At 38.4% G+C, this 13,526-nt stretch overlaps 1 protein-coding gene across 1 annotated transcript in view; it reads right to left on the reverse strand.

Moving 5' to 3' along the window:
- The window catches only part of lrch2 (leucine-rich repeats and calponin homology (CH) domain containing 2), a 42,807-nt gene extending 32,065 nt beyond the window's left edge, over positions 1–10,742 (reverse strand). Inside the window, exon 1 of the mRNA XM_055043344.1 lies at positions 10,432–10,742. Within this exon, the coding sequence (XP_054899319.1) occupies positions 10,432–10,681 (250 nt within the window). The 5' untranslated portion in view covers positions 10,682–10,742. The remainder of the gene's footprint in view (positions 1–10,431) is intronic.
- Positions 10,743–13,526: the final 2,784 nt, after the last annotated feature.

Here is a 13,526-nt window from a genome sequence, read left to right on the forward strand (position 1 = left end):
GTGTTTACTTCCAACATGCAGAGGTAGGATACCCGTAAAAGCCCTTTTACGGTCAAGGCAACATCCCAGTGTTTGATTTAAACCCAAGAGGCCATGAGCTAGAAAGACAGATCAATACATCTCTGTGACAGACCAGTGGCTAACATGTCTTCTTCATCGAACAATGGTCTAAAATTACAGAGGAGTCCGAAGCTTTGACTGTCTGAGTGCTGCTATGGCTGCATCTTTCATTGACCTTAAGACTTGTAACAGCCTTAGACTTGTGCTGAACTCAAGTCTTTTTCTTTGCTGTAAAGCAGCAGATCTTTTGTGTACTGTTGATAATTTGTGGTAAAGTTAAGGAAATTGGAGGCCTTCCGTCTTAATTTTAACGTTCAATTTGTTTAAAGCGCCTGTCTGACAGTAAACAGCTCAACCCATAATTTTTATGTGCAGCCCACAGATTGCACCTCCATCAATCGGCTACATCAGCTCAGTCTTGCAGAATCACTGGGGGTTTGTGCTTACTTCTAACGGTCACTGGGAAAGAGGAAAGGCATACTATAAGCAGATCATCAGTCCATCGAGCATACACACACACACACACACACACACACACACACACACACACACACACACACACACACCTGAAGAACATTTGGAAAGACCCGTTCGTTTGGACTGTGGGAACTGAGAGAACCTAAGCAAGCACTGGAAGAAGATGCAAACTTTATACAGCAGACTATTTAAACTATGCCAGAAAGCTAGTGCCAGAAAATGAAATAACTTCAATGACCTCTTCAATTTCTGCCAAGAAATATTCTCTAATATTCAGTTAGAAGAACCTTGTTGACAGCTAGAAAATTATGTAATCTGAAACAGAAATTGCAAAGGGAAATTAATTCGAGCATTATCTGATAGGCATGTAAATATTTAACTCTGTGTATAATTTTAGACAACATTTGCATAAAATTCTAATCGGTTTAAAGTAGAAGTTGGTTGTTGTACAGCAAATATACTAGCTAGAAACGAAAACTGTTTTCCATATGTGGACTGAGGTTGAGTTGCTGCTGTTACCTATAATGTTGTAATGGAGATAGTGCGTCTACAATCCAATCCCTGCCCTGGTCAGATCTGACAAGGCAGTTTGATGTGTTGCCTTTAAGTACAGGTAATACAGGTGTTTGCTGATATTAATTTATTTTTGCTCACTCTCACAAGCATTAAAGAAAGAGCCTCCTGCCGACTGCAGTAGGTTTTGCTCCTTTGAGAAGATAAAAATAATCAATTTGAGTCAGCAGCTCACAAACAAACAAACAGCAAAATTAGAGAATATGTGCATGCACAGGGAAACTGTTCATGAAAGAGAAGACTGATGTTAGTCAACTGATTTTGCAATTGCTTTGCATAAGATTATATAAGCTAGTCCTCTTCATATGCTGACTGAACCTTATCATCATAGCATAAAGTAAATGTTGTTAAAGCCACTGAAATTTCATTTATGTAACACAGGTAGAGAAAAACAAATGAAATTGAATTTTAACAAGCTAACAACGCCAATTGAAGACAAATTTACTAAATTTGCTAATGTTCAAAAGAGACGCCTGAATAGTGAGGCGTAAAAGGATATAAAAGGATAAAAGGCACTGCTATGAACTTTTAGCTTGCACCTCAGACATTTTTTTTTTAAAAACACTTTTCTCTCTGAGTTTTAAAAATTATCACAAGCCGAGATGGATAAACAAATTAAATTTAAAACCAAAAGACTTTAAAATTATAACGTAATATTTCAAAAATAACTCGGCGCATTAGCAATATTTTAAGGCAATATATTTATAGATGACATAACAACTGTAGTAATCAATGTTTGGTATTATTATCTTCAATTTTAATTAAAGGAAACTGTAATATACAGTTCAGTTTTGTTTTTTTGTACAAACAATCTAATGTGGTATTTTCACCAATGGCCATGATGACATTATGAATATTTCATAATGTTAAAAGATTCAGCTTGCATTTTTAGAACATGTCAAAACTCTTGCTGAAATATAAGTATATATAAATTAAACTACATTTATTGATGAGAGCCTTTTAATAACCAGTTTAATATAAGTTTTCATGATGAAAAATGCTGACTTATATCATCACTTGCATTTAATGGATCCAGACCTATTTTCTGTTTTCCCATCATTTGTCAAAGAAAGTATTTCAAATGCTTGATAATTTATCACATGATGAGACACATTGGAAACTGCTGAATGAGGTCAGGATGGGAGAGGGAGTTACAAATTGAAGCGAATATTTTAGCTTGTATGCTAAATATTTCATAGCAAGAGGAAGATGCAAATGTAAAGCTGCACTTAGATCCAGTAATTTTAGGACGGATGAGATCCATGCTCTTATTCCTGAGCTGATAAAGCTGTCCTAGAGTATAGATGCAGATATTAGTGAAACAGAATACATAATTGAGAGCATTTGAAATTGGACATTGTCCTTTTTTTTTTAATTACTATTTCAAGGCTCAAGCCTGAAAATTACATCAGCTCCACTTGTGACATAAACAAGCATAATCTGAGTTAAGATAACTTTCACTGAGATTTATTGTCATCCTCCTTATATTCAGTAATTATATAGTAGTCATAATAGTAGTCAGTTTGTGTGAATAAACAATAATCTTAAAACAAGCTACAAAAGTTAGCTAATAAGCAAGGAAGCTAGCATATATACATATTTATATATTACTCCAATTCTCTTCAAGCCATTCCTAATGCTAAATAAATGCTATTAAACTCAGTTCAGTCCTTGTATAAAAGTGAAGAACAGATAGTTGGTTTGAAGAATAAGTTAATTTATATGTTTCCTTCCAGTCATTGTCTATATGCCCTCTTATCTTTGCAGGGTCACGGGTGTGAGGGACGCAGTCATTGGGTGAGATATAGAATAAATCATGTAAATACCACAACATTAATTCCTCAATTTTTTCTGCTGCCTTTGTTGTTTCTCAAGGTTTCCAAATCACACACCTAAGATATTTCCATAAACAGTCTTGAAAAACACAAATAACTTGTTTCCACTTAAAGCAGCATCTATCCAAACAGGCTTCCTTCCATTTACCTTCCAATAAACATTGATTTAATGGGTAGAAGTGTGTGTTTGGGTGTGCATGTGTGCGTGCGTGCGTGCGTGTGTGTGTGCATAAGTGCACAAGTGCATGAACAATCTTATTTTCTGAATTATCTCCGGCTGACAAGATAATTAGAAACCTCTGTAAAGAGCTGCGTGGCCTGAGATAAACAGAGCGCTTTCAATTATTCTGTCCCACCACAGAAGACCCCCATGCTTTCTACTGAAAGAATAAAGACTGCAGCGTTTCCACCATCTGAAAACCAGTCATTACATGCGGTTACCACTTTATTAAACAATCAGGCTATTCACGTGAAAGCAACCACTCTAGTTTGGTTTGGATTCGCTTCACTTTTTAACAAGATTTGACAAATTTAGAAACCCTCACCACTAATTAACTGTGAATATATTCACAGACCTCTCAGACCTGAACTCTAACAGTGACGGCACAGTCAGTCAAGCAAAGACAAAATAAATGTAGAGGTTAAAGGGAACAGAAATTACCACAGGGAGGGACACCTCATGGGAGGTTGTGGGGTACACTCGCTCTCCATTAGGAGTGGCCCCAGCGACTCCCTGAGGCTCTGACTGTGATGATGTAACGCAGCTGTGCACAGACTATCCACCTGCCAAACAACTGGGGATTCCTCCTTAGCACTGGAATCATGAGGGTCGACGATAGCACGATACGGGAGGAGGGATTCAGGGGTCTTTTGTACGCTCATTTCTGTCTCCTCCTTTTCCAGACTGTGCACCATCTGCAGGCCGCAGCGGGTCTTTAATCCACCTGCTGGTTTGCTCAGAGCTCCCACAGGACAAAGCCTGAGGCAGAGGAGCACTCCATCACGGATCCACTCCGCTGCACCCTTAACGCTGCATCGCCAATAGATTCATTAAGGTTGGAAGTGCAGATAATATCCTTTCTTCCTGTGACACAGCAGAATCTCCAATAATAGATTTCCCATCAAGGTTTAAAGCAAACTAAATGACAACAAGCATTACTTTTTCATGAAGTACCTGAAAATGGATTAGTAAGAGGTAACAGATTAATACTGAACAGTGAAGGCACAAACAAAAGAACTTCCTAATGGAAAGAAACATGATGCAAACACAATAATTAACCTGCGGTTAATTGTCAGCACCCTACAGCAGAAGTGACCAGCCTGTTTGTCTGGCCCCCAGTAGCTTTTGTTCCTGCTGGTAATATGGGTCTTTGTCTATGAGGCCACTGTGTCAAGGGGCAGCTCAAAAAGATGATGAACCTTCAAGATACCATGTATTGCTCATAAGCATGTTCACTCTCTGTGGAGTGAACACTCACCATGTATTGTGCACACAGTAAGTACAGTAAGAATTGTAAGGAAATAAAGTTGCATCCTTCATTTTAAGGACTCTAGATTTCATCTGGTCAGTTCTCTGATGGTTCAATACTTAGTCTGTTTATTAAAACAATTTGACATTCAAAAAAAGACATTTGCACAAACAAAACAGGCTTTTTAATGCTTTTTTGGCATCAAAAGAACCACTGTGAAAGACGAGAATATAATACAACATACAATACAGATTTGATTGTGTAACACCGGACTGCTTGCTTAAAAGCAGTCAGTTTAAAGCAAAAATCAGTTTTGTGGAAGGAATGCAAAAAAGTAAAAAAAAGGTTAAACCCCTTCCTCATTCAAGGGACTAAAGTTTAAATCATAAGAATCCAAAATAGGTCTCATTTTGTGGTCCAGTTGACTGACAATGTGCAAAATAAATAATCTTGGTGGCCAACTGACTGAAAATGTCCCATACTTGCTTGCTGTATTAATCACACATTAACTTGGTTCATGTCCAGATCAAATACTTCAAGCACACTTCGTAAAATATTTAGCTGCCTTCAGGCCATTTCTATATTTTCTCTAATCCAGTGTCTGTAAGCGCTCGAAGGCTGAACACAAAACTCTGCGACTAAGAACACCAATTCCCACATGTCTCTGAATCCAGCCCAATTCAAAACATTTAGCATCACAGTAGCACTAGTGCAAAATCTTTATTATTCATCAACTGCAATGCTTTTCTGAAAGTATGCAAGGACTGTAAAGGGATTATGTGACCTTGCATGAGTAGCTCAGTCAAAACTTAAAGGAATAGAAGCACTTACTTGTGGATCTGCAGAGTTGTGGCTGTAGCCACAAGGACTACAAGAATACTGCGTCTTGTCCATATACTACCACTGTTAATAATATTAATATCCACCCACCCATCTATTGTCTTTACCCGTTACACGGTCATGGAGTGGAAAGACCATACGCCGGGATTCAAACCAAGGACCTTCTTGCTGCAAGTCCACAGTAATAACAACTGTTCCACTTTTAGTTTATCAAAGAACAGCTTGCAACGCATTAACTATCGGCTGGTTTATTCTAAGAAACTTGATGCACATTTTGCATGCCAACAAGGTATTCAGCCTTTTGGATGGAGTTGATCAGATAGAAGAGGAAATATGAAATTATTGCAACTGGTTTTATCATTGCAGTTTTTATCAGTGATACAGTCAATAAATTATTTTTCACATCTTGCATTTTCTAATTGTCACATGCAAAATGAATTAGTTCTTTCAAGCATCTGAACTTGAAATACTTCATAGATACATAAAGAAGACATAAAATACTGATACCAAAGAAATTGCATCTCGTTCTAAACATTTTTTTTTTTAAAAATGGTGGATCTGTTATTTCTTTGTTCAGACACAGTTACATTCTAACATCTGTCATCAATATGACTGATTAAAAGGCAGGATTTATGATGCACACGTCAAACACAAGTAAAGACTTATTCACTACTTGTCTAATCTTTCTGTAATGGTTGTCACTCATCAATGTCAGATCATTTTTGAACATTTAGTGGACTGTGCATCAATCTACCAATGCACAGGTTAGAGCTGTAACATATCACCATGACCTCAATACTCCGCCTGTCGTTGAGACAATAGAATCAATCAGAGCTGCTGTAACATGAGAGCCAATGATGAAATATTAAACCAAGGTCTAAAACAAGAGTATATTTTAGATTTTTTTCTCCAACAAGCTCTTGAAATATGATTTTTCTGCCTCAATAATACAAAATGTAAAGTCACTGCCTACTAAAGGAGCGCGCTCATCTGAAGACCAATAGAATGTGATTAAATTTTGATGTTTACGTACAAAAACAACAAACTCAGCAGCTGAGAGGCGGCAGACACCCTTTACAGCTCGCCACTCCATCACAAATACAAAACATGATTTTTCTTTTAATCTATAATAAAACACTCAACTGAACAATTTACTGTCTATACTTATAAAAAAATAATTGCTTATATTTCTAAGATAAGTTCTGAAAACAAAACCAGTAGCTGAAGATATCACCCTAAAATGAGTCCTGAAAATTAAACCCTCGGTTGTTTCCTGTTGTGTTTTTAGCAGCCAGGTCTCACAGAGCCCTGTGGAACGGCTTGGCCTTTTTTATTCTTTTGCTTACAGATAAGAGGCCCTCTCAGTGTTTGCATGGGTTGATTATTAAATTAAGGAATTTGGCTAAGTCCGTGACCTTGTGCAGAGATCACCCTTCAAGATTCCAAGATCCCAGGAATGTGGTGACGACACATTGCGAGATTTACTCTGTTCACTCCACACTAATTAAAGGTACATAAGCTAAGCACATCTGTTTCAACAAACATGTTGCTGTTGTTGTTGTTGTAGCTGTGAAACCCCTGAAGCAAACTCCCTCATGTGATGATTAAAATTCATTCATTCCCCTTAATTTCAGTATTGGTATAAAAGAGGTTTTCTAAATGTAGAAGGATTCTCTTTACAAATTACAGTGACACTTTATTTGCATAAGACTGATATGACACTGTCATTACCATAACATATCACCTGTTATGAACATGAAGGAGTCTTTGTGAATGTTTATGACTGTTGTCATGAAGTGTCACTCTGTACATAATGACACTTTTAATGCAAAGTTGTGCTAAAACTCCCCCAAAAAGTCAATTAAAAGTGTCAACTTTGCATTAAAACTGTCATTATTTACCAAATGACATTTCATGACAACAAACCCTATTTTGCACTTCACTCTCCCTCAGTCGGGCAAAAGTACTTTTTGCATTTTGTTCTGTCACAATCACCAGGTTTAATGTTTTTATTGGGGTTTCATGTGACAGACCAACACAAAATGGTGTATAATTGTGCAGTCAGTCTGTTTCCCTTGGAGTTATCAGTTGTGTACGACACAAATTAGATCAAAGTTGGTGGGAAGTTGGATGAAGCCAGGCAATAGTGAAAGAAAACATGTTAGAAACAAAAGACTTAAAGTCTTACAACCATAATGAGAGGGTTTATATCAAAACATATTTATGTGCTGGAATATGTAGTAAAGGCTTGAAAATTGATGTTTACAGATGCTCTCTGTCCAACTGTAGACTAAAACATGTTGTAGACTAAAACAAACTCCCCAACACTCCTTGAGCTTTAAGCTCACAAAACTCTTTATAACGTTTATCATCTGTGAATCAAAGCCAGAAAAAGGGCATCCAACCAAACAGCTCTGGAATGAATTAAGAGATGATTTAAAATAACAGTTTCTCCTATTTTACTCTTTATAGGTAAATGTTTGAGTAAAATAAATTTTGTCATTTTATCCTATTAACTACTGACAGCATGTCTCTGAAATTCCAAGCAAAAAATTTGTTTTTATTTGCAGAAAATGAGAAATAGTCAAAATAACAAAAAAGACACTGTGACTTCAGACCTCAAATAACTCAGTTCAGAAATCAACATTTGGTGGAATAACCAGGAGGTTTTCATTGGTGGTCTCTTCATTTTTTCCACTCTTCTTAATACCAATATTGTACATGCAGTGGCAATTATGATTCATCATAATGCTGAATCAAGTCAGTGTAAGCTTGTTCTGCTAACCTGTATATCAGGTTATCTGCTGAATATCTGTGTCGCTGTCCTGCACCACAGCACAGGCTGAGGGCAGCGTCACAGAGGGCTGCTGCTTTTTCTCATGGGAAAACAAACCGAGTGGCGACAAAGTGCAAGTAGCCAACAGCAAACAGGCACTGATGTGTTAGATAGCCTCTCTGCTCCAGCTGATAGGATGATCTACGGAGGTCACCTGTGTCTGGATTCTGGAGCAGCCGTGTTTTAAAGTCAAACAAAACGCGTCATAATAGAGTTAAGGTCAAACAGACACATATTGCAGTTGTTGTAAGATAACTTAAAGTTAAAGCAATTCATTTTTAAGAGCAATGTGCTTCGTTGAAAATGGGGAAAAAAATGTAAGTGATCACTTCTCTCAGATTGGATGTAAATGAGTTTCTTCCATCAGCTGGTCTGAAATGCAGGCATGTAACATGTTGCTGATGTGCAGGGCGGTGTTGATGTCTTTGTGCAAGTGAAAGTGTGACTTCCCTCCAGCGCAACCCTTTATTCAGAGTACCGACACGCCGACATGAAATGAAAGTGAAGACACAGCAGTTTTCTCGGTTGCTGGATTAGTCTCTATGAAAAGTAGAGGCTTTACAGGCATGAAAACGTCTGTTTATATCCCTGATTTTCATACCTGGAATATGCCATGCTCTGGAGATAACAGATGACAATCATAAGTCTGGATTTAGATCAAAATGAGCTCATTGCTACAACAGCATGATGAACAAAACACCCAGCGTTTTAGACAAAATGCAGACCTTTGAAAGTCACTTTATTCTCTCTTCTTGTGCCAGTGTGGAATGAGGAAAAGTTAATAAAGTCAGTTGGAGCGGAAAATGAAGCAGCCATGAATAAAAAGAGACATTTAACTACATCTTTAAACTAATATTCCTGCTCTCATCAGAAGCTCATTATTTTTTATACAGCTTCTGGTGCTTCTTTTGACTTCAGATGTGTCAGTTTCATTAAAAAAAAACACCCTGCTTCGACTAACTCCCTGGGGCTGAGAGGTGTAACACAGGCCCGGGGCTCATCAGAGGAATAAGCTGCTGATGATAAAGTGTCGCCATATGGCTGGTGGACACATCAGAGGACGAGACGTTCACTGTGAGAATCAGCGTCTTCTGGATAACAAGGACAAAGACTGACAATATTTGTAACAAACATTTTCATGAAGATTATACTCATGTTCTTAATTTTTGTTTATTTAATGAGTGAGATTTTTTTTCTGTGTTTGAGCAGAGATGATCAAAATGATGTCAAAGTATTTGTGTTTGGCATAATAAGAAGAAACCATGAACTTTATCTGACACTTCCTAGGCTTTTTGTTCATGTCAATAATTTTAAACTTGATTTCTATAATGCAAATGTTATTACCAACTGAAAAGAGTCAATGATCAATCAATAAGACAAAAATGATCCAATTCTGATAGGCCCATTTCTACTAACAGATACATAATTATCTGTTAGTGTTAGAATAAGTTCAGCTTTGTTGTTTGAAAACCAAATTTATTAGATATGTTTTGCAAATTGTTGTTAATCTTTGACGAAATACCATGAAATCTAGGTATTTTTATGAGAATCTCATTCCTGCCAGGCTTTCATGTGCAGCACTATAGAAGCCCAGTGCAAACCCTGAATGTCAAGTAAAACTTAGTATGTGTGGTATGGCTCTACTAACACAGCAATAGAAGAACGTGACTGACCTACTGACTGACCTGACTGCAGCATAAGGTCACCTTTCAGGCACAAACCATTAATAAACAAGCTTGGAGAAAATATAGAGACAGACCAGCTCCCCTCTTTCTGTTTGGCACGTTCTAAAATTTATGGATCTATATCAGCACAGGCATGCAGGCAGCCAGGGGGTGAGGCTCTGAATACCCTTCATCTTTTGTCTGCCCAAAACGAAGAAGTGCCCTCAATGCGTGGCACATGCACCGCACAAAGGATACGAAGCGTGTAAGGAATGTGTAACTTGGTTCATTCATAATTTGCTTCCTGGTGCAAAATGAACTGAGTCTTCAGTCCAAAGCGCTGCACAGCGCCTGCTTGTTGGGTGCGCCTGCCGTCTCATTCATGTCTCCAGGGGAGATATAATAATGAAAGCTACTGGCGTCGGGGAAAAAAGGCACTGAACCGAGTCCGCGGAGGAGCGCAGATGTGTGATATGTGATCCACTGGACGGCAAATTCAACGAGGATGTTGAGGTTTAACACAAGTCAGTCCAGCTTCCCCCCATTTAGAGGCTGCGCCTCTGTCCAGGAATAAAAAAAAGAAAAGAGCAGAAATCCACGCACAAAGCGAGCATGCTGCGTACATGACCCTCCCACCGCTCTGAGTTGGATCTGCAGGCTCCAGAACAGCGACTCACCTGCTTGTGTCGTATCGGTCAGGTCGTAGTTGATCCCCGGGTACTCCCTCAGCTTCCTGCCGCTCAGGTTCAGGATCCCTGAGCTCACGGCATCTTCCAGAGCCCGGTCCAGGCTGCGGGCAGTGTGGTGCTGCTGCTGCTGCTGCTGCTGCTGGTACTGGGTGACAGCCGGGCTCCAGTGGGGTCCGCTGGCGCAGTCATGGTTTTGTAGAGCAGTGACAGCTCCTACACCACCCTGACCAGACGCCATTTTCGTAAAAAAAAAAGGAGAAATTACTCCTCGTAGAATAATCCGAGCGCACAGCGGCAGTTTCTGCGCTCATGCGCATGCAGGGTGCGTTCCCCGGACCGACGCTAGGGGATGGGCTTCGGAGGTGATGATGATGATGATGCTGATGAGGATGAAGAGGAGAAGGAGGGGGGGTATGGTAGCCATTTTAGGCTTTAACCCCCTTTTTGCCGCCTGGTTTTAGGAAGCAGAGCCCTGCAGGAGGCAGGAATCAGTCACATTTCCCCATCTAGTGTGACGACACTGGGTGATCATGTTACATCCTGTTTCAAAATAACATTTAAAAAATTATCCTTTGACAAGATGCGTCTGATCCCTCTAGATAAAACAACATTTCATTCATCTTTACTTTTAGTTTATCCATATTACAACCAAAACCACAAGGTTATTTCCATTTTATCTCATAGATCAACAACAAGGATTGTGAAGTTGAAAAGGAGATTTTTTTTTAATAATTAAAAATCTGGCTGTGTTTCTTTCTATTTAGCTCACAACTAATTATTCTTCCCTGGCTTGCCGCTGCAAGAGGACGACTATTTCTTAGTAGGTTTGCAGGTCTGCCATCCTCTTTCCCCTGTTTTTTTTTTTTTTTTTTTTTTTGGGATGATGAATTAAAAAGAGTCTTTTGAGACGTTCAAAGGTTTGAATATTGTTTTGTGACCAAACCCTGCTTGCTTTACACTTCTCCAAACTTAGTCTGTCCTCTGGTCTTCCATCATGTTGTTTGTTTGCTCATCTCCTCTAACAAACCTTTGAGAATTTCCACATTTGATTAGAAAACAGAGAAGACAATTGATTATTTTCTTTTATTTCCAAATTATTCATCATGTTGGCCTGTTCCAATAAAAATACAGTTAAGTTTGGTTTTCTAATGTGAGAAGACGAGGTGGTTCGAAAGTTGCAGCTCAAACCAGCATTAAATTACAGGACCCTGTAATTTAAGCGTGAAGCGGTGAAGTTGCTAACACAAATCGTTGTGTCTAAAAAACGAATGGAAAGTTGTGAGGAAGGAAAAAATGTGGAAGAAAAAGCAAGGAGTCACAGGTATAACCTGAGCCTTGGGAGGTTGATGAAGAAAAGTCAAGTCAAGACATTCAAAGGGAGAGATTCGAAGATCTACACTACAGCTGGACATACACAAATCAAGCAGAGGGATTATATATGTCTACTTTCCAGAGAACACATTGAGATCACCCAGAATGATCTGCGTGTTGCTGTAGAAAGTAAAGTTTTCTTCGGGAACTTTTATCTTTGCTACCTAATCTAACAGGTGGTGGAAAGGTTAATGGCTTTAAATATTTTAATGTGCTTCCAGTTAACGAAGTGCTGCCGAAACGTACTAAACTTATTCTACTTTTGGAGTTGGGGCATAAGAGACAAATAGAGGATTGCACTGCAGTGAATGTTTACAAAAGGCAAGTGTACCCTTTAGGTCACATGGACAGAGGAATTATAAGAAGGCTGGGAAAATGAGAAATGATCTGTTAAATTGACTGAGGAGAATGAAGATGGAAACTAGAGTATGCACATTTTTTGTGTTTTTGTAAAACTGCTGTTTATTATTCATTTTTTTAGCATTATTTTTGAGTTTATCTGAAAGTGGGTGATGAGATAGGGGGTAGATATTCAACAAAGGGTCACCAGGTTTACCCCTGTGCCGCTGCCGCGCCCCCTGCTGCTTGCTATTTTTACACATTCCATAAATTCAGATTTTTGTGTATTTTTGTCCATGTGCTTAAAAAGTGAGCTCTTATTGTCACATGTCAATTTTCTAAGCTACAGAAAAGTAATGATTAGGGATGCACTGACGTAAAAATTTGGGCCGATATCAATATCCAATATTAATATCTCAGCATTTATCAGTATCAGTATTTACATTTGCCTACACTTCTGACACCTGTGAAGTGCACAATTCAGAGACTGAGGTCCAGACAAAAGCCAAACAATCTTTAATACATCTGCAGATGGAGAGCAAACATACACTGCATTAGGCTCAAATTAAGATCCGCTCTGACGAACTCACAGTTGCATAGTTACTTTATTCATCTCTCTTTACTACCGAGGCAGAGACTCAATCTTCTAAGACCAAACAAAAGAAACAAAGGAAAACATACGGAATCTTGTATGATCATTCACTGTAATGTCTACGGGATGTTAAAACTAAATACTCTATCTCCATGCAAGGAAGGCCACGGGAAAAACAGCAAGTTCCCAAATAACTGTCTGTGGAAGTTCAGCAACCCAGGGAAACTTACTTCAGCAGACACATCTTGTTTCATTAGTTTGTACACCTTTCCCAGCTGCACAGAAAAACACCTTGACTGTGATTCAAAAAGCATTACATTTATATGATACATAAAGGAACATCATTTAATACGAATAAAACTTCTTCACACACCAGAATCCTGCTCTGCACTGAATAAATACCGCATAGCTAGCTCCCTCCCCATCCTGAAAAACATACATAAAAGATCGATATAAACATCAGTAGTTCATATCGTACCAGATATACTTATCAGATATAGTTAAATAATCGATTGTTGATACCAATAATTATTTCTACTATATATTTCCAGAGATTTAAAAGTAATTTTAGTACTTGTTAGCCTTTTTGAAGTTTGTCAATGTACTATTCCTTCAATAGAGAAGGCGCATTTTAACTCTAAGATCAAAAATCTTCAGAGTACCATTGAGATGAAGTGTTTCGGGTCTGGGTCAAATGTGCTCTTCTTTTGCAAATCAAAATAAGATGTATTTGTAAACAGATGAATCGCATACCAGTCACAGCCAGTCGTGTTTCACAGCA

The sequence above is a fragment of the Poeciliopsis prolifica genome, unplaced genomic scaffold (genome assembly GCF_027474105.1).
Source record: "Poeciliopsis prolifica strain line A6 unplaced genomic scaffold, Auburn_PproV2 SCAFFOLD019, whole genome shotgun sequence".
Classification (NCBI taxonomy): domain Eukaryota; kingdom Metazoa; phylum Chordata; class Actinopteri; order Cyprinodontiformes; family Poeciliidae; genus Poeciliopsis; species Poeciliopsis prolifica.